This window comes from Lathamus discolor, chromosome 5 (genome assembly GCF_037157495.1).
Source record: "Lathamus discolor isolate bLatDis1 chromosome 5, bLatDis1.hap1, whole genome shotgun sequence".
NCBI lineage: Eukaryota > Metazoa > Chordata > Aves > Psittaciformes > Psittacidae > Lathamus > Lathamus discolor.
In genome coordinates this window covers 87,198,990-87,221,352 of record NC_088888.1, presented here as the reverse complement: position 1 = coordinate 87,221,352, position 22,363 = coordinate 87,198,990, and the positions used below count along the sequence as shown (strand labels likewise).

The 22,363-nt window shown below is 39.9% G+C and overlaps 1 protein-coding gene across 1 annotated transcript in view; it reads right to left on the bottom strand.

The window, feature by feature from the left end:
• Positions 1-2,638: 2,638 nt before the first annotated feature.
• The window catches only part of GCLC (glutamate-cysteine ligase catalytic subunit), a 34,409-nt gene continuing 14,684 nt past the window's right edge, over positions 2,639-22,363 (bottom strand). The window contains exons 3-16 of the mRNA XM_065681494.1: positions 21,923-22,105; positions 19,044-19,157; positions 18,207-18,265; positions 17,987-18,123; positions 14,660-14,734; positions 13,668-13,784; positions 12,715-12,853; positions 12,064-12,176; positions 11,321-11,413; positions 10,488-10,592; positions 8,312-8,393; positions 8,112-8,215; positions 7,887-8,007; positions 2,639-4,266 (exon numbers count right to left, since the gene is read on the bottom strand). Coding sequence (XP_065537566.1) covers positions 4,061-4,266; positions 7,887-8,007; positions 8,112-8,215; positions 8,312-8,393; positions 10,488-10,592; positions 11,321-11,413; positions 12,064-12,176; positions 12,715-12,853; positions 13,668-13,784; positions 14,660-14,734; positions 17,987-18,123; positions 18,207-18,265; positions 19,044-19,157; positions 21,923-22,105 — 1,648 coding nt within the window. The 3' untranslated portion in view covers positions 2,639-4,060. The remainder of the gene's footprint in view (positions 4,267-7,886; positions 8,008-8,111; positions 8,216-8,311; positions 8,394-10,487; positions 10,593-11,320; positions 11,414-12,063; positions 12,177-12,714; positions 12,854-13,667; positions 13,785-14,659; positions 14,735-17,986; positions 18,124-18,206; positions 18,266-19,043; positions 19,158-21,922; positions 22,106-22,363) is intronic.

Here is a 22,363-nt window from a genome sequence, read left to right as displayed (position 1 = left end):
TGGTTAAAGGGAAAGAACAAACCTGAAGGTTTTAAAAGCTTGAGGTCATCTTGGCACAGCTGCTTCCCCAGCGCAAATCTGACAGTGGGGAGAAAGTGGGATAGGCTTCGCCCCTTTATGTGTTCTTCCCTGCTGCCCCCAGCCTCTTCTGAACATGACCTGCCAGAGAAACATACGCAGAGCAACTCCTTGCTTCCACACAGACTGGCTGTAGTCAGAGAGCAAGGCACTCTAAGATGCCTTCATCGAAGTCTGTACTCTTATAAAGAACTGCTTTGTTGTGATCTAATGCATTTAATAGGAGCTTGGACCTTCTCCAGGATAGTTGTTCTTGCTTACATATTTTATAAACTAGCAGTTTTCCAGCCAGAACACAAACTCTTGGAAGCCAGTGATGAGGAGCAGTCATGCACCAACACTTTCACTTGTGTTTTTTGAGCACAATGTGCCTCTGGGTATTACCCTCACTTTGCTTCACTGGGATCACTTTTAACCTTGTCGCTGCCATCCTGATTACAGCTTTCCCTTTAGGTCATGTAACAGGGGTAGCTGTAAGAGTACCTTTGAGATACATAACTAAAATCAATGGCTAAATTAACATACTGTATTCTAGGTTAGACTTAGAAAAGACTTCGTATCCATTTCTTGCTTAACATAAGCCATAGAATTTCACCCAGTTGTTTCATTTGTTGCCAGCACTTATGGACAGTCACACTTTTCTTCAGGAAAGGCATTGGATTGTTTAAAGGGCAATGAGATGCTGTCACTGCCATCTCGTAGCTCATGTGATAGGAACCACAAACTCGCTGTTCAGTCACCTGCCCACAGCAGAAGCCAGACTGTGCGCCTCTTCCATCAGGGTTTAAGTATGCTCATTGCAGAGGTCACAGTTCACAAATGTTGTTTCTCTACAAAGTGGCTTCAAGAAAGTTCCGAAGATGCATCAGGTCTTTCAGACCTTGGGAGCTTGGGTTTCTGCTGTAATGCTCAAAATGCATATTCTGGCTTCTGTTCTCTTGTAAAGCACAGGCTCTTGCACTGCTCAGCATTACAATCATCTTCCCATACCCCCTGCAGCAAGAGGAACTATTGTATTCCTGATCTCTATCTGCTCTTCTGGAATAGAGAACATCCACACTAGCCTGTTATTGCATGTTAATGTGCTGCTGTTTATCCTTAAGAGCCAGATAGAAGGTCCGGGGTCCTGGAAAGGGATTGCAGCAACCCTTTCCTGCTGAAATCCAGCTCACAACATACAGATAACTGCTGAAATAACCTCAGCTGTCACCTCTCCTCTGACCAGCTTCCCATGCAGGAGGAAGTCTCTCACAATTGGCTATCAGCACACCAAATATAATCCACTTCAAATACTAAACAAGGTTATTGCAAACAAAAGGTGAGGGAAAACCCAGTGCACCTCCTACAAGCTGTACGATGCTTGTTTCAGAGGTCAGACTGCTTTTGCAGGACGGAATTATCATACAAAGCTCTTGAAGCACCAGTCCCAGAAAGGCAAACCGCTCGCAGAGCTCTGCGCACACACAAAAAGAACCACATGTTCATGATTTAGGCCATGATAAAAGCATAGCTAAAATAATCCAGAAATAAAGGCACTCGTACTCAAGGAGTTTGACTCTCAGGGGAAACCCAGGTATCGGAGTACTGTTTATAGACCTCCGGAAATCCCAACAGGATCTTCTAGCTGAGAACTGAGTTGAAAGCATGAAGCAAATTACTGGCGTTGAGCTGGGGCCAACACATTCGTGATTACAGGAAGTGCCATGACTGACGCATTACTGAGGTCTTTGGGCAAGGAACAACCATGTTTCACCTCAGGTGCTCAGTGCTTCTTCCCTTCCCTTTGTTCAGGTGGCTGTTGGAAAGGTCACTTATTTCCGTGGAAAAACCTCATGACTGCAGGACCAGGAATCCTGAATTTACAACCCAAGGGAGCTTCTCATGCTCTCTGCAGAACGCTGTCCGGAGGCCCGGCCCAAGGCTTGCTGCTCCACCTCGGAGCAGGTGCTGATACCACACAGCCACTTCTAGGGCATATTCAGAACTAGTGGTAAAGCTTGCCCCTCCCTGCAGCAGCTCTGGTTTGCCCAGAGAGCCTTCACCATGCCAGACCATGGGGAACAGGCTGGAGCACATACCTTAACTCTTCACCTGGGGAATGTAAGCTCCTTAGACACTGCAACCACAGACACCTCAACAAATAAGCAGCAGCTTTGTGTTTGATCTTCCTCACCCTCTCCAAAATCACACATGCAAGAATTCACGAGGGAAACTTTCCAGCCACATCTCTCGGGCATTATGACAAAATTTGCCTTCACTTACAAGACACTTACTTGTAGCCACCTACTAGGTCAAGAAGGGTGACTTAATGTCAACTGAAAGGGAAACAGATTTGTTGATGCAGTAACAGCAGGAAGGCATTCAACTATTTTAGGGGTCTTCCAAGCACAGCAGCTAAGGCCATGCAATCAGACAGATGCTACCATGGCAATGGCAATGTTGCAGAGGTGGTAAACCATTTTAGTGTGAATGAAGTGAGTGTAGGTAAGATGAGCTGCACTTGCCAGGTACTGCAGTCCTCCTTCTTTCACTCTGAAAACATGGGCTCAAGTCATGCGAGTGACCAACACATACTGCAAATTTTATTTTTTATTTCCTTATTACAGAAACTAAATGAGCACAGGCCTACAGCTTGAGTAAAACAAATCCACCACAGCAGGAAAACAGCGCTCTTCTTATTCTCTAAAGCACACCTGTGAGCACAGAACAAAGGCTAATGTCAGTACATAAAAGCTTCTTAGTGCACCTCTCCATTGCAGCTTCTCCATTAGTTCTTTGTAAAAATTCATTACACCTTAGGCATTTCATGTGTGCTTGCATAAAGCTTTGCATTATCTACCCATAACGCAATTCACTTCTAGAAGTCAGTTAAGAAGCTAAATCAAAAAGGCCCCGTTAGGTTGCTTTATTTACAGTTGCAATGGCTAAATTTTAAATACTTTACAGTCACTCCCAGCACCGCCTCCCACTTCAAAGGAGTAGCTGTAATGTCTTTGTAACTATTTTCTAGAGGGGATTACATTGTCCATACCTACAGGACCTAAACATGCTGACAGAAGTATTTCTTATAATGAATGACAAATGAGAAACTCAACTTTCAGGAAGAATGAACAGATGTTTGGTTTTGGGCTGCACCACTGTTGCCTGTGGGAACAGCAGCAATGTGGGAGAATGAGCAGCGAAGGAGCGCTGAAGGCCAGAGCAGGGCTCTCTGGCTCCTCTGTAAGGAAAGCTTTATGTTCAGCTCTCATTTCCTCCTCTCTGCACCATGCCTGCGCTGTTACTGCTTTTTTGTTAAATCAGGCAAATTTCTGACCTGCAACAGTGTACACATTTACTTCAGCAGGGAGAAAAAATAACAATGCATCTGCAGGTTATTCAAATAAAGACAGATCTGCTCCTCTGAATTTTACAGTTGAAGGATGCAGGTCTTGTGGCAACTGAAAAAACTGCTGTAAAGATTAACAAATGAGATGCACGTGCATTTGTGTGTTCTTACATACTTTCAAAACCCAAATAGAAAGAAGAAGTATCTGCGATTCAGGTAGGTCCAGAAGATTTTTTCCTTTTTCTTACACAATAAGGTAGATTACTTAGCACATTCCAGGTTAAAAAAAATTACAGTAAACATTCAGTAACTGGAATGCATATAATATACAAGTACCATTACATTTACAAAGGACAATTTTTCTTTCTAGAATAGGCATAAAAAAGTTGCAAGCTAATTCACAATAACTTTAGATACAATGTTATTAAAATACATTGATGTTAATCATAAAAATATTTTACTATTTACATGTATATTGTATAAACCTTAAGAATATGCCCACTTTAGGATGCCTTAACGAATATTTAGGCAGATTGGCCCACTTTATAGTGCAGTATCCCTGTTTTGGTCTTCACACCATGAAACTGTACCAGATTCACAGTATCTTTGCTAGTGCTTTGCTAAAAGGCTTAAACTTTAAGAAACATAAATTCATTACAAAGAGCCGGTTTTGTTTCCACTTTGTTTCTTATTAAACCCTATCCCCAATAGTTCAGGGCACTCTGCCTGGCCTTGTGCGATTTGGTTGCATTTCCAAATAAGGCTGTAATTCATTTCATCTGTTATCACGCTGTCTTGCTTGTAGTCTGGATGCTGTGCGATAAATTCCCTCATCCATCGAGCAACTGTCATCAGTTCTCCTGTGGGCAAGGGGAAGTCAAATGTCACAGTTACACACTTCATTTAGCAGTATGACACCTCAAGTTCTATGCATTATGTACACAATTAATGAATGGAAATGCTTTAATGAAACACATTCCAGTAAGTATTTTTTTCCTGGATACAGCTAAACTGCAGTCATAAATAAGCTATTGCCGATATAGTCTAGAGCTCACTTATTTGGTGCGATCTTCAAATTTTCAGATGTTGTAATGAGAAAGTGCAGAGAAAAGTAGCAACAGGTGTTACCAACAGATTGTATAGCAAGAGGTTTTAAATATGCCATTTAACAATCTGGCTTAGATGAACAAGCAGACATCCCTACAAGAGCTACATATAAATATATATGTATATATAAAATAAGTTTGTAGTTGACCCATCTAACTCAGCTGCTAGTTTTGCTCTGTCTACCTTGACTTACTATTCTTTCTCCCTCTGGCAGCTCTCCTAGCAAAAACCAGGCAAGTTCACCGTTACACCAGCTCCTGGTTTGTTAACTGCGAGGTAAGAAGGGAGAGCAGCCCAGCTCTCACTAACACAGACACCTAGTGGTCAGGCAGACCAATCCCTCCCTATCCTTTGCAAAATCAGCCGTGTTGATGAGAAGTGAGTAGAGAAACATTATCCTACAATGTAGGAACTAGAAGGTATATCATGAAATAACTGTGAAGAGCATTTAAACACGCAAAACTACAGGAATTATTATATGCCCTTTGAAAAGATGGAAACTAGTATTTGTTGTTGTATGATGTTATGGTGACCAAAAGTGTAACTAACTGCTTGAAGAAGGGTAGGGCAACAATCACAGAATCACAGAATCACAGAATCCCAAGGGTTGGAAGGGACCTCAAAAGATCATCTAGTCCAACCCCCCTGCAAGAGCAGGGTAACCTACAGTACATCACACAGGAACTTGTCCAGGCGGGCCTTGAATATCTCCAGTGTAGGAGACTCCACAACCCCCCTGGGCAACCTGTTCCAGTGCTCTGTCACTCTTACAGTAAAGAAGTTCTTCCTGATGTTAACGTGGAACTTCCTATGTTCCAGTTTACACCCATTGCCCCTTGTCCTATCACTGGATATCACTGAAAAAAGCCTAGCTCCATCATCCTGACACCTACCCTTCACATATTTGTAAACATTGATGAGGTCACCCCTCAGTCTCCTCTTTTGCAGACTAAAGAGACCCAGCTCCCTCAGCCTCTCCTCATAAGGGAGATGTTCCACTCCCTTAATCATCTTTGTGGCTCTGCGCTGGACTCAGACCTCCTGATCAGGACGAAGGAGTTGATGAGGCTTTCTACAGGCAACTGGAAGTAGCCTCGCGACTACATGCCTTAGTTGTCGTGGGGGACTTTAATTACCCCGATATTTGCTGGAAGACTCACACAGCCAGTCATTCACAGTCTAGGAGGTTCCTCGAGTGCATTGATGATAACTTCTTAATGCAAATGGTGGACGTACCAACTAGGGGAGCAGCGCTGCTAGATTTAGTACTCGCCAACAAGGAGGGTTTGGTCGAAGTGGTGACGGTCAATGGCAGCCTTGGCTGCAGTGACCATGAGATGGTGGAGTTTAGGATCCTGTGTGGGAGGAATAGAATACCTAGCAAAGCCACAGTTCTGGATTTCCGAAGGGCCAACTTTGGCCTCTTCAGTCAACTGCTAAGGGAAGTCTCATGGGAAAGTGTACTAGGCGGTAAAGGGGCTCAAGATAGTTGGTTAGCATTCAAGGACCGCTTCTTCCAAGCTCAGGATCGGAGCGTCCCAATGAGTAGGAAGTCAAGTAAGGGATCTAGGAGACCGGCGTGGTTAAACAAGGAGCTGCTGGGCAAACTCAAGTGGAAAAGGAGAATCTATGGATTATGGAAGGAGGGGCTGGCCGCTTGGGAGGAATATCGGACAGTTGTTAGAGGATGTAGGGAGGCAATTAGGACAGCTAAGGCCTCCTTGGAACTCAATCTTGCTAGTCGGGTTAAAGACAATAGAAAGGGCTTCTTCAAATACATAGCAAATAAAACTAAAACAAGAGGCAATATAGGCCCACTGCTGAACGAACGAAGTCACATTTGTGAATGGTCAAACACTGCTATTATTGCACCATCTTTGGCCAAGAACACGCTGAAGATGTAGCCAGCCAGGAACCAGGAGAGCACATCAGGATTACTTGATGCTGCTGTCGTAATACTGCCTTCATTAATACTTAGTGGTGGTCAGCAGCTGCTGCCTGCCTACCAACCCACAGTATCACTGAGAGGTGTCAATCACGCACCAGCTAGACAAAGACCAAGAGGGCAATACCTAGCTGTGCTACAGGGGAAGATGCAACTGAAGAACAGATAAAACTGCATCAGAGCAATGTTAAAGCCACAGCAGCCAAGGTGCCAGTGTTTAACTCTGAGTGCTTTGTGTTCACCATGTGAGGAGAGAAATCTGAAAAATGGTCACTCTCGGTGGACATGTCTCATGCTAGAGACAGGCTGCAGTTCAGGAACATTTGATTTGAGATTGAGATTAAACTGGAATAATCCAAAACTCGTAACAGAGAAACATCAGCACAGTAATACAATACCTAATGCCTTTTGTTCTGGGAATTCTGGTTCTTAGAAGCATCATTTAAAAATCATTTCAGCTCACCAGAGTTAAGATACAGTAATTAAACCTTACTACCATTCTGAACTACTGCTGAAGTACTGAATTACCAGGCAAGAAAAGTCCTGATTTCTGCCTCAGCTTTAAAAAGGTCTTCTACAGCAATTTTCGAGAATTATAAAGGAATGCAACACTTTAGTTTAAGATTCGGGTGAGGTGTGGGAGGGAGTCCTGACTTATGAGGTAAAATCAATTGCCTAGCTAAATTTACAGCAAGGCAGGCACACACAGGATGTATACACAGAAAGGTACAAAGCTGCTGCAGACTTTGCTACATGCCCAGCTCTGAATTCCAGTTTAGCCTGCATCTTTTACTCATTACACTGCTGCACTTTAAAAAGGAGCATAAAGAGTCATTATACTGCCTGTCTTCAAAAACACTGCAGCATGTGGAAGAAGGGAGAAGCCTGGTTTGCTCTGCCTTGAAGGAATTTTGCTACTTATAGAAAGGCTTTCTTATCAGAGAGCTAAAGACAAGGTCCCATGCTCTACCATACCAGAATTTAGACTTATGAATGATTTGGAGTCATACCAGTAACATTAGGCTATTGGACCCAGTCCTACATACTCTTACAACATTCAAGTGACCAGCAAATAGGATTACTGTATGTGCAAACTACTACGCAGTGGAAAATACACTTGGAAAAGCAGCAGTAAGTGTTGAAAAGAGCAATCTTGGACTGGAGATACAATTACAGCTTAGAAGGTAATGTAACTGTACCAGCTACTCCTAATTTAAGTTCTAAAATGGATCACAAAACAATCGGAATTATACAGGACCAGATTTAAGCCAGAGAACACACTCCAGTCCTTTGCTCCTATAATTTAACACTAAACCAGACAGCCACAGCTGCTGCCAGGTTTACCCAACTGAAAACTATAAACCAGCCCAACTACCGTCCAAGTAGAAAAATGCCAGGAAAATCAATGTCCAACAGTGTCAAACATACCAGATGCTCTCTTTTTTATTAGCTTCAGGTAGTTTAGGATGGTGCACCTTGTGTCCACATCCACTTCCATGTTTTCAAGATAGGAATTCAAAATTGGGATCAAACCAGGAAACACTCCTTCCTGTGTAAGAGAACAGAGTCAGCATACAAAACATACTCAATCTGGTTTCTGGGAGAGCAGAACAGAGGGGAAAGTATTGTGCTCCAGGCAGAATTGGCTATGACCTTCCCATTGATAATTGTATCAATGCTCATTAAGGTGTACTCTTCAGCACTGGTGCCTGTCCCATTCTGTGCAGAGCTACATCCATCCACAACAGCGTTTCCACCTTCATGGATGACAAACAGAAAGGAAGAAATGGTTAGAAGGCAAGAGATGTACTTAACATCCACAAGAGTGTTAATCAGATTGCTTCTTTTCATACCTTTGCAGATATCTTTTCTAAAGTAAAACATTCCCTGACGGACAGCATCTCTTTTCTGGGCCACCTTCATGTTTTCATCCACCTGGCAAAAAGAAGTACTTCAGAGATTTGTGACATTTTTAGAATATCAGGATTCTCCCAAACCCTCCCATTTTGGTCTCATTAGTTGAAACATCTACTACTACTATTTCATCATACAAGGTTAAGCTGTGGAGGTAAGTTTTATTTCATTCTTCAGTGCTACTGGACAAAACCACAAAGAGATGACACTCTGTGTAACTGGGTCTCCAGCAGAAAAAGTAATGGTGCTACATTTCAACATGTTACACTAGTATTTTAAGTTTGGGTGAAAACACAGGAAAAGTTGTGATTAACAAATTGCATCCCACTTGGCAGACTTCTTGGCATATTTAGATGCCATCTGAATGAGTACAGGAGAAAATCGCCACTTCCCTAGCCACAGTTTGCTGCTTTTATTAACAATATCATTGAAGTCTTTAGAAGATCCATCACTGTATTAAACAAACTTACAGAAACAGAATTCCAGTGACTTTGTATGGGAATCGTATCTATTCCATACCCAAACAAACACAAACTTAGACTGCTAGTAAAGAATTCTAAATTGCAGGCTTCTCAAAAAGTCAAATTACAAAGCCCTGCTCATATGTTCTGCAAATAGCATAAGCACTGCTCTGTCTTTCTGAATAAAAGATTTTTGTCCAAATTCTTTGGTTGGTACGTTCTCATAGATTCAGCATCACACAGCTTTCAGACATTAGCTTTACTGTATTGTTTTCCAAAGAAGGGATATGATCTACTGAATTATTTGTCTGACCTTTTACTAAGGGCAATGCGAAACCTTCACTTCTTACCTTTCAAACCTTTGTTTGCAAAAGTGTTTTCATTCATTTGATATTATGAAACCTACTTACACAACAGGCTGTTTTGAAAGTTTGAAAGCACTGCAGTCCTAGTTGATGGGAGTACAACGCACTCAATCCGACAGCAAAGATTAGTGTGAGGTTAGCCCCATAAACCCATATTATTTACTTGAAAGAGGCAGGCTTACCAATGGTTGTACAATTCTGTGCTGCATTACCTGCCAAATTGCTTGGCAAGCTCAGTTCTATGCCCTCCCCAGCCCCCCGACTCTATTAATGTTTTCAGCACCTCATCTCTCTTTCAGCCTTACCAAGTATTCATTAGTTAAAAAATTTGTGCTTTTGAGGTACTCCAACTAACAACATAATTATACACTCTAAGTGCTAAATTGCTGCTCTGTTTATGAAGTCTGAACTTCCTGACATCAGGAAGAGAATTCCTCCTTTTAGAAATCATACCAACTGCATAGTATGATTACTGTTACTTTACAACTTCAGCATTTCTCCATTTTAATTAAAAACACTACGAAAAAACACAGGATATTATGGCTATGTGCTGGTAGTATTTTCTAGTATCTGGTCTGTTAAAAGCCTTCTCCACTGCAATTCTGCACTAATTTTACATATAACATTGCAGAGCTATCCATTTTAAAAGACATTTTCAGGTCAGGTGCCTCAGGAAGATGATGTGCAAGGACAGTTTCACACAAAACAGCTCAACAATTGTGAGAACAAGATTAAGGGAAAGGCACGTTTTGCATGGCTGATCTGCCTAAACACAAGACACAGCTCTGACCAGAATCAGTAGTATTTGTTTTCACTCAAATATACTGTAACACTAAGCACTGCTGAACTCCTCCTTTCCCTCTCCTTCTGATACAAGATAAATAAAGAGTAAGACATAGGCAACAGCCATGTTAAAATAAATACCTGAAGTTTTTATTTTGACCTCCACAGGGCATTTCCCCTCCCATGTGTAAAATGGTGGAAACATTCCCTTTCCCAGTCTCGTGACAATGGAATTTCTCAACATTTTTGCACTAGTCAGACACTGTTAGGCACCACAGAAATTCCAACAGTACTTGTCTGTAAGCTTAATTCCATGAGACAGCAGTAAAATATCCGTTTAACACTGCCGAGCTGAAATTGATTCGAAGTACTGGTACAGATAAAAACTCACTGAAAAATAAAATTGACTGTTCTGTAAGTACACAAGTGTTATTAGTTCCTAGCTTGCAGAGGATAAAAATCAGACCTTGCATTTAGCTCTAATAGATCTGATCTTTCACACCTACCTTGGACAAAGGAATGAGAAAATCCAGTTTGTATGACAGAATCACTCTGGTTAGCAACACCACAAACACAACATATGCAGAGTTTTCAAAGTCTGTTAACTGGACCTAGACGTGAAAGGATTAGAGATTAAATTAATTTAGTGAGAACACACTTATGGCAGTAAGTAAATACCTGGGAGAGTTTAAAACAATTTGACTTGAACATTCATGTTGGTACCTGTATTCACACACACTCTGCTAGCACAGATGGTGATGGACAAGCAGGAACCATCCAGTGACTTCAAATGCATAATACACATACACATCCATCAGCAATTAATCCAACACCAAAACACACTTGGGTTTCAAAAGACTAATAACTTCCATCTTCAGGTTCATTGTGTAATTACAAATGTACAATAGCTTTTAGATTTCATGTTTAAAAGGATTAAATTCGGAGAGCTCAGAAATAGACAGTTATAAAATAAAACCACTTGTGAAAAACAAAACAATGACAGTGGAATTATTCAGTACCAGGAAAAGTACTGGAGAAATACAGTCCCTGGAAGTTAAATGGGGATTTGTTTACTGTTGCTTTAATAAAAGCCTAATTCCTTTCCCCATTACTCAAAATCCATTAGCATGCTTTGCTGTGCTGCAGTGGATTCCCCTGTCAGTTACATTCCCACAGTCCATGTCTGATTAAACACTGCTGTCCATTTCACTTGCATCCAACAGTAAGAGGGGAGAAAACACTGCATAAGTAATAAGGGTTTGAGACTGGATAGCAAGATGCCTGGTACTTCTCCACTTAAAAGGAAATGTGCTTTTGTGTGTACTAGTGCCTTTCTTACCTCCATAGGTCTGAATTCCACTCTCCATCCAATATCTGAATTTGGAGGAGGTGGCTTAAACCTCATTGTCTGCCAGTTTGTAGACTGAATATTCTGCAAAGCACATGAAATAATCTGTCAGGATCAAGATATGCATCATTCTATAATATAATCAAAGAAAAAGCAGGTAACTAGAGCCCTAATATTTTCCCAGGAACAGCCAATCGAGTTAGAGAAGTGCTTCTAAACTAAGTGGCATGACTTCCTAAAAACCATAATATAACTACCCAACCTAGGAGCAAATACATTACACTTTCTCATGCTATTTTACTTGAGGATTACATATAAGATACTAGGGAGCTGAGATTCAGCTGACTTGATTAAATAAACTAAGGGTTGATGCATCCCAAACTAAAAATACCTAATATTACCATAGTAGTTATTTCATAAAGCTGTTCAAGAGACATTTATAGACAAATGTAATGCAAAACAGTTTTTAGGAAGCCATGAAAATAACATAGCTATAGTTTGGGCTCTTCATATTTTATTGGGTTTAAAGTATAAGCTACCACCTTCTCCTAAATAAATCATAAAACAAATAAATAAATAGTGATTATAACTGCAGTCCTATGCTAAAGAACTAGTTGAAGTGAAAAATCCAGGAGAAACCTTAGCTAATATAGCTATGCTCCAATTAAGCAGTACTATAAAGAATAAGCCATTTTATGTATATATGTATTAAATTCCTCTAAATCAGACACAACCTCAAAATGGTCGGATTCATTTGCATCATCTAGATGTATTTTCTCCTCAAACAAAGTCAATGGGTCTCGAATGAACAAGTGTGCAATATGCTGTGCCAAAAGGTGGTCAATACCTAAAAATGAAAATTCAAACAAACAATTCACACATAGCAAAGCAGGCTCTAGGAAATGGTTTGTTTTACAAGACTGAAAACATCCAACTCTGCAATGCTACCTCAACCCACCACATCCTGTTAAAGTTTAAACGATGACTTCGGGAAGGAAGGAAATGATTAAAGAGGAAAAAAGAAAAACCCAAAACAAAGCAGGTTCTTGTTTGGAAATGGCAGCTGAACGCTGGTGTGGCTGCCATTCTTCCTATTTTCCGATGCACCTCTGTGCCATGTTTCCTAAAGCAGTTCCACTCTCTCCACAAAGATAAAACATTAATGCTTCAAATACTGAGCTTCTCAAGCTGGAACTAGGGACAGTTTCTGTTACAAACGAATATTTTTTAAAGAACTCTCAAGACCATGCTACATAGATACTTCCTGAGTTGGAGTCACTGCGAGGGATGCACACGGATTGAAACAAACAAGAACAAAAACGTAAAATATCCCCGCACACTGCAAGCATAATTCTTAACCTGCTCATAATGAAGCAAACACTTACCTTCCTTTATTAGATGCTCGTAGATATCTTTGTCTATTGTCAAATCAATGTCATTGTATTTCTCACCACATTCAGATAGATAACTGTCTATGGAATCATATCTGGATTTACTGATTCTATAAAGGTTGTTCTTCAGTGGCTATATAATTTAAGAATACAATATTTTAACAGCTTGTTAGCAATGTTACCTAAGTTTTGCTCACTAATGACACTTATGTGAGATTTATTATCCTATTTAAAACCCTATAGCCTCAATTAAAATTATTCAAAGCACAAGTATTAAATAGGCTTACTAGAAAGCAATCCTGGAATTATGACTGTTTTGTTTGCAGATGTATGTATCTGAGCCAAAAAACAGTCATCACACAATGACTAGAGTTCTCTAGTGGAAAGCATTATTATACCTATTGCAAAACATATCAACACACAGTTTTACTATGCACATATTACTAGAGATGCTCTTCAAATTGGTAGTTCAAAAAATACTTCAAGTAGGTATTTTTATTATATTATTTTTTCTACAATTATGTAAGTTCCTTGAATCCCAATTCCTGCTTGGAGAGACTCCTTAAGTTCTGACAACTGATCTTCTCACATAGTTCTAGTTTCTATTACTGGGTTACTCATCAGCACATGCTATTTAATCCAAAGCAATTTTTGCTTTTTGAGCTCAAGCGCAGGCTGCAAAGTTTCATCACACGGGGACCTTTCCAGCAAGCTGTAGAGGAGTGAGTGGAATTCTACTGGGATTTCATACCTAACTAAAAATATATATTTGCTAATGTAAATTGTACAGCCAAGGCGAACGTTCATACCATCTCCTACATTTACCATGAAGACTGCCATGTTCCCTTGTTAGGGATTTTGATGAGCACAAGCAGAATTTGATACTAAAGGTGTTTTAACTTTGTTGACTGAAAGAAGTCAGACATCTGCTGCCTAACATTACTTACCTCTAGCCCCCTTTCTTCTCGTGTTCGATCATCTACAGATGCAGAGATTACTCCCCAGCGACAGTCAATATCAGACACATACCCTCTGTAGAATGGAGATGCAGCACTCAACGCCATCTAAAATAAAACAGCCTGATATGAAAACAAAGGACAAGCCAAAGAACCAAAAGCAAAATATAATCTCAGTGGAAGAGGAAACTTGGTGGTCCAGAAGCAATTCAAGCATGTACTTCAGTTCAACGCACAGCCAAAGCCATATAGCCACAAATCTCTTAACTGCTATCTCCAGAATATGCCCAGATGAAGGGTTAGTATTACTCAAAGAGCATTTGACTCTTCAAATTTATTATGTCCTCAGATCAGCATTTAAGAAATATGAAGATGATACAGGCAGAAGCAGTTTCACGATGAATCAGCAAGTATTCTGCTTGTGCACTTCCAAACTCCAAAAGCTCACCTGGCAACCATTTTGTTTATTTTTGTTTGGCCAAGGACCTTAGCAACAGTGCTGGAATACACCTTGCCTGGAGCACGATCTGCTCACCACTGAGCCCAGACCAGTACTTCATTTTCATAACACCTGTTTATGACCACATTCTTACAAAGGGAACAGATTTAAATGACTTAAGCTGAAAACCTTTGTAACGCCAGAGTTGACGCATTAAAAATTGTTTTAAGGAGTGAGTTTGTCTTATTCTTGTGAAAAACTGCCCCCAGTGTATTTCTAGAACTATTCAGCAAGAGTCTCATGCATGTGGGAAGGAGGGCAGAGGAGAGAAAAACCAGACATAATCCATTTTGTGGTGTCATTTGGACATTAAATAAGTCACACTGCTCTGGGGGAAGAGTCAGTCTCTTCCCCCAGGGTACCAAATTTGTGAGCAGCGTTCAAGTTTGGGGTTTTTTTTTTTTTACACTAGATTTTTTTTTCTTTTTACATGTAGCAGCTTTTGCACAATGCAGAGCTGATGTAATAGAAGTCCATTACTTACCACAATGGGACAGATCGTGGCCAGCTGATCATAGAGATACCTTGCTTCAGAAATGCTACAAGCTTGGAATGTTACCTGTTGGAAGAACAGCAACTCCTATCATAATGTCTACAATCATAGCACAAGCACGGTATTCCTAGATTCAGAATGTGTGATACAATAAAACAATTTAAATACCAAGACTTTTAAGGGGGTTTACATTTGGTTGGGTTTGGGTGTTGGTTTTGGGGTTTTCTGGGTTTTTTTTTTGTGGATTTCAAACCCCCAATTCCTGGACAAACTGTTTTCCCCATCTATCAGCAGCGTGTTTATCACAAACTTCTTCCTGCATCATTTCCATGTTCATTAGAAGTTTTCAGACCACACCACTTTGGCTGTGAGGCTAAACCACTTGTCAGAACCAAAGAAAACTGAGTTAACATCTACAATACATGTGGGTCAGTAACGTACCTTTAGGAACTAAGTCAGGAATCTACCTACTTCGAGCAACAGTCAGAAACTATTGTAAATGTGGTATTTATGTGATAGCTAATCCTGGTTTATAAGACATTTCAAAACTCCCTCTGATCTAGAAAAAATGCAAAAAATAAGCCTTAGTGTCTACTGCAACTTCTATTAAAAACCCCCAAAAGAGTTTTGCACGTTTTAGAGGCCAGGCCATAGCAAAAGATGGAATAAAAATTATTTGCAGAAGCCATTAATGATGTGGAAGCCCTACCACACGTGGGCCACTGCAAAATGTAACTCCTTTGCAACTTTTGGTGAAATTTGCTCAGAGGAGCATCGAACAGGAGATGCATTTCTAGTGGCAGGCCTTAGCTTCCAAGACTTCCCAAACCAACACTTCATGCAGTTTAAAAATGAAGAAGGGGATCAATCACCTCAAAACTGTTAAAAGATGCTAAACTGAAAGCCTTTCTCTCCTTCAGTTTACATATCCTAGATCAGATGATAACTTAGATAGGAGTGTACCCCTGTACCACTAGCATCCTATCATACTACAGGCTTCAGCTCTAAACCACTAAGCAATGCCTGCTGTCCAGAAGAATGCTAGCCAAACACACATTTTCCTTTTCCATGGACTGCAATTAGAGTCCCGCAAGACATACAGGTTCTTCTCAGTCTGCCACTGAAGCCAAATCTAACGCCCAGTAAGCCTTAAAAAAAACAACCCCAAAACAAAAAAAACCAACCCAACCACAAAACACCCAAACAACCCAAAACCTCCTGAGTTCACTGGTGGGCTCAGAGGTGGATTACTTTTGGGGGTGGGGTGGTGGTGAAGGAGGAGTATAGGATTTGTTTGAGTTTGTTTTGTTTGTCTTTTTAAATCTGCAGCCAACGTTCATTAAAACATCCTAAAAGGGTGGGTGGCCAAGAAAATATTTGTGTCTGTCCTTCAAGCAGCTATCAAAAAAGAAAACCTAACAAAACACACTTGGAAAAGACAAGATTATTTCTCTTGCAGAAAAGCAGCTAACTATGATTTCTCATCACTAATTTTGGATTTCCAGCACTAGGAAGCTTTCCTTGGGACGGAACGACAGGACACCTACACTCCTTCCCGACAGTGGTACGGAACTTTCCTTCCTATTTATGTTTATTTCAAATCACATTAAATCTGGGAATCAATCCAGTTCCTAGCCAAACACCCCATTACAGAGGAAAAGGGCGCAGCAGTCTTCTCCAAAGGAGGGCTGCAGGCAGCACAAGACTGCAGAGGCAGCACCTCGCACCCCACAGTTGCTGTGGGCTGTCCCAGGCCAGCTCATAAGGACATTATTTTTAACCTTGGAAGCGTATCAAAGTTGTAGCTTGGTGCATAGTGAGAAAAGAAAGTAAAAGGAAGTGCACATACTGCAAACTGCCTTACAGATAATAGGTGGGGAGCAGGTTTTCTTCTAGTCCTTTACCAAGAATTATTCATTGATACACAAGCAGTTGCTTATAACACCTGCCAGCCTTGTTTTCATTCTCCCTTTATGATAACAAGACTACAAAATTAGATCACTGATTACAAAAAGGGGAACAGTAAAACACTATTCCTTAAAAAGGATTGCAATATATTTTTAAGCGAGTTCTGAATAGTAAGGCTGTGTTTCTTTTATTGGTCTTAAAATAAGATAGTACAAAATACACCATACTAAACACCTTGTAAAACCACACTGTATTATGTATGCTTTACTACTACAACTACGTTTACTCTTAGCGACAAGAAATCGTACTCAAGGAGCTATCACGAACATTTCATCTATTCAGCTTTCGTAGTTTCTCAATCTCAAAGGGAAGCACTTTGAATGGAGTTATTTCTGCCACTGCTGTGAAACAAGAGATTGAAGAATTTCGTTTAATCCTCTAGAGACTTAGCACTAGCCACTTCCTAGCTCTGCTTCCAAGACCATGGTGGCAACAGACAGATTTTCTCAACAGTCAAATATACCACTACTACCTAAGGTATCAGCCCATAGCATCAGGTTACTATGGTAGGGAAACATTTAAAATAAACAGATATTGAAAGGATTAAAGCACAGCACTTCAACTTAAACAGAGGACACTATAAAACTGCAGTAACTCGGACAAATGAATGAAAACAATACAAAGCAGGCATGCAAAAATGGGAGAAAACAACCAAGAATGTCTCCCAGCACACAATAACAGAAGACAGCTACCCATGTGGATTTGGCAGCTTCATGGTACAAGCAGTGAGGAGACTTCTTAGCAGATTGCTAAATATATTTAAGAAGTTTTATACAGGAGTTACTGTGGTTTGTAAATAAAATGACACAAAAGAGAAAGCTCTCCTTCTGCAGGGGCACAGCCTGCCTCACTGTGGCTGCAGCAGAATCTCTGCTCTGGCACCTGGAGCACCTCCTGCATGGACCTTGGTGTCTGCAGAGCTGTTTCTGACACATACTCACTCCCCTTTCCAGCTGCAATTGCTCCTGGTGCAGTAACTTTTCCCCTTTCCCCTTTCTTAAATACATTATACCAGAGGTACATTTACCACCACCCCTAATGGGCTTGGCCACAGCCATCGGTGGGTCCATCTTGGAGCCGTCTGGTATTGGCTGTCCTGGACATTGACGAAACTTCTAGCAGCTTCTCATAGAAGCCATCGCTGTAGCCCTCCCACTACCAAATCCTTGCCATGCAAATCCTATACACCTGATTTTAAGACTAGATTACTAGGTGTAAGATTTAATTTGTTGTTTTATTCCCTATGTTGCCATTCTAAAAATGCGTCTGTTGAATTAAGCTGGAGGAATCAGACATAAGGCAAGCCTTTAGATGGGAAGAATTTAGGAAAGACACCTTGATGTATTTTACCTGAAGACAGCAGTTTCCCATTCCAAATCCCATAGCATCCATATATATGTAGTCTGGCTTAGCTGCCTTTGCTGCTTGCCCATCATCATCAGGAAATGTTTCGATAAATGGTGATGGCGTGTTCTTATCTTTAAAGACTGAGCAGAAAATGCAGGTACTCAGTTACCCAGAGCATTAGATTGACCAATTATTTTGAAAAAGAAGCAGACTGTTTACTTACTTGGCACATTTATCACAACCTTCTCTCCTCTTCGGTGCCGAATGTTTCTGGTCAGTGTACTACAACAAAAGCAGTTTGTTGAAATACCTGAAAGTTTCTCTTGCACTTAGTTTTTGCACTTAGTTTCTCAGCAATTCTCAAGGTTTCAGAATATCAACTTTCTACTTATTTTGAGCATTTCACTTTTGGACACATATTTTCCTAGTTTAAGATAGACCATAACAGATAAAATGCTGAATTTCTCTTCAGTAAAGCCAGTCTTACTTTAATGGACTTCACAGTACTATGCTGATAGAATAGGCAGAAGCAAAAGGCTACTGACATGAAGCATACAAAGGCAAGTGAAAACTGTATGTTTAGTTTCTAAATACAGTTTTCTTTCTCCAAAGTTTCACCTTACAATGAAAACTCCTCTCAGACTATAAAAGCAGCTTGACACCATGCTCCATTTCAGAGTTTCTAAGGCAAGTTAATGAGTACACTGAGATGTTGCTGTGACATACCTGAGTGAGAGCTGGATTAACTGTGATGGAAGCAGTTAGCAGTGGGATTTCAAAATGGAAACAGTTCTGCAGTAGCACAATCAATGTGAACTACTATACAATCAATGGCATCAACTGCTATGCAAAGTTACTTGAACTTAACAGTTTACTTTAAGTCACTTTGACAGCAAATACATGTCATCACAGCCATCTCTGTCCAAGTCCTTGTGGTATCTGCAGCAACAAGCCACATAGCTCTCTATTCCAGTAATGTAAAGAAGTTGCAGGTATGCTGATGATATTTAGGCACAGAAAAATATTCAGCTTCTCATTCTTACCCCCCAAACACTCTTACCTAAATCTAGGATGTTTATTGATGGCTTCATCTGGAAAAAACAGGGATTTTGAAGCTCCTCCTTCTACGGGTGTTGGCTTATATTCCGGCACTGTAAACCCAGGACACCCTAACCTATGTAACACAACAATGAGATCCAAACTGTAATGAAAACAGACTGCGATTCAAAAATGGTCAGATGATTGGAGATTAGGATTGTAGAAGACAAAGGCATCAAAATAGATTTTATCTTTTTTATTTTTTTAAACAATTACATGTACTGTATTTCTGAAGTGCTTTTCAAGACTGCTACCTATGCATGTGGAATTACCCGAAAGATATCTTAGAACGGTTCCCTTACAAGGTCTGTGTTTACCAACAACCTGCTTCCTGCTGGATGAAACGGACCCTATTCTTTTTTAACCACTTCCCTATTATCATTACACTGTAAACATGGACCTTTACAATAGCAGACGCAGGAAACTTCATAGTATTATGCAGAGTACACATGCATTCTTGTGTGTTAGCACCTGTTATTAATACTGACATGCAGCTGCATCCTAGAGGGTTCAGGCTAATGACTGCTGAAGTAATTTATCCCAACAATCTACCCCTGTTAAAAAAGATGTACCTAACCAACTTTGTAAGAATTAGAGATACTTTCAAAGTGATACACACATCCCAAGCCTCACATAGATTTGTGATTTTAGAACTCTGAAAAATCCCATGGGAGAAATGTAATAAGCAAAGAAAAAAGAAAGCTATTAGGTGTTAAATGCAGAGATATTTAATAAATTAGAATATAACCCTCCTCTCCGGAAACTCTGTTGTAAGTTTGAGAGTCATCGGAAACAAGAATAAGGAGGCTTTCAGTACAACTAAGACAAAGGAACACTAGAGAAGTTGGAGGTAGAGTTGTAGATTAATTCAGAAATATTAATTTCCCCATGCTGCACAGTATGAGGAGTGAGACTTGTGCCATTTCAAGAAGCTCTGGTACTTGGATGTATAAAAAGGGCTAGCTGATAAAACTACAATCAAACTATTCAAAATACCAGGAACATGCACATTTCTGGAAATACTATTTATGATCAACATATACTTCACTATTGTTTTCTTCTCCTTGGTTTAAGTATGCAAGCTGTCCTACAACATGTACACCCAACCTCATCACTTACATAAGAACATCGCAAACTTTATCACGCCTCAAGAAAGAAAATACCTTTCTGATCCAGTAGCAAGAGCTCACAAATTTAAGAACCTGGGATACTTGTTTAGCTCCTAAACTAACATTATTATTATTTTTTTAAATATTTAAGCATTTTCAGGTTTGTTCATTTTTAACTGAGTTACTCTAATTTGAATAAGCCTACCTCTTTACCTTTCTTCTATCAGCACTCTAACAAGTTTCTCATTTCAGATACACAGATTTGTTTTTATTATACACACATGTATATGCACAGATGCAGACAGGCATATGTACATACTGCTGCAGGGCGAAGGTAGCAAAAAAACCCGAACCCACAAAACTCCAGTCGAACCAACAGGGACTTGAGCAGCAAGACAGCAAAAGGCAGAAATAAAAAACTAAATAGGCTAGGGAGAGCAATCCCTGAAAGATGAAACTATGTTTGGGATGATCCACATGTAATAAGCTACCTTTTATTATTTACTGATTTTCACTTAAGTCCCATGTATTGCTCCTACAGTGATGCAGAAATTATTTATCTGTATTGACAAAGTGATGACCTCCTCCCTTTATTCCTTGTGAGACTAGGTCTGAAACATTTGTATACAGAATTTATTGACTGACAATCTATTTGTAAGGTTGTAGGGAGAAAAAAAACCCAACCCAATTCTGTAACACATTGAGAACTAATCATTAACCACTGGATTTTAAATAAGCTCTTATTAAAGATTTCTAGCACAGCTCTCATAAAGAGGAAGCGTATTTTGTCAAGACTGTTCTCAAAATAGCATTCATGGGACATAATGAAGGCATTTTGGTACCTGAACTTTGCTGCTAAGTCACATTTTGTACCACTCTTGCTCTCAGCAAGAATCTAGGGCCACTGTGTTCTGTACCATACAAGAAACCTGCTAGTAAGGCTGCTTCTCTTCTACTGCAGAGCAATTATTATTTTATTTTATTTTACTATTTTAAGCATAACTATCTTCATCCATTTGACTGACCAGGCTAGTGAGAGTGAACACAAATGCCTGCCTAGAATGACATTTGAAAGGAAGGTCACAGTACAGTTTCTCCCAGATAATGAAGCACATCCCAAATCTAACTTCAAGAGTCTCTTCACAACAGTAAAAATGAGGAAATCTATCCTTTGTAAGTGTGTTATGAAGCCAGGAGAGATGCTCTTCTTTCTAGATTCAGTAAGTACAGAATTATGGAAGTTTAAAGTCTTCATTTTGTAAGGATAATAACATTCCTGTTCTCCTGTGTGCTCCAAGCCACCAAAACAAGTTTGCATGTGCTTCAATGAAAAAGTAGTGTTAAAAAAAGAGACCGGGTTAGCCATGTTTTACAAAACTGCTATTTATAAAGATAAAAGCTTGCAAAACAGGTAAAAAGAAACCTTTAGTATATGATTTTTACGTATGAATTCAAGACGGCAGACTACTCTCTATACAGTACTTTTTACAAATATTCAGGTATTCCCTCCTAATACAAAATCACCACAGACCGCAAGTAACTTAAAAATATAAAAGATGCTTAACTGTTTGTCTTACTGCAGTAAAAATTTTAGGGAAAAATGACTGAAGCATTAAGTCAGCGTACTTTAATTGAATTGTGTTTTCCTCTGTTTCACTACACAGTGTGGCTATATACAATAAGGACAAGAAGAGTGTAAGAAGAATAGGAAACACTACAGCAAACATCTCACCTTGGAAACGATGTCACAGTGCAAATAGCCTCATTTTCTTTGAGAACAGAAGCGGCCTCTTGCCGTCTTTTCCTCATGTTGTCCTGCACAGTGTTGAATTCAGACATGGTTCCCCCATATGGCTGCCCAGGTGTCCCTTCAATCATATAGCTTCCATATTCTGGTCGCCAGAGTGTTGGGTGGCTATAATGAAAGAATAGCCTCGTTTAAATATTTCTGCAACTTCAAAAAAAAGAATGAATTATTTGTGAGAATTTCAGAAATGAATGCAACTTGCAAGAAAAATCTTCTAAATTTGATTATTCAATAGAGTAACACAATGCACTTTCTAATGTACCTCACTGCCAGGAGGTGGTGAAAAGAAATTAAAGCATAGTTTGGCAGTAGAAAGCATTGCTGTATAGTGTAGCAAGTAGGATTTGCTATGTCAGATTTCAGTCA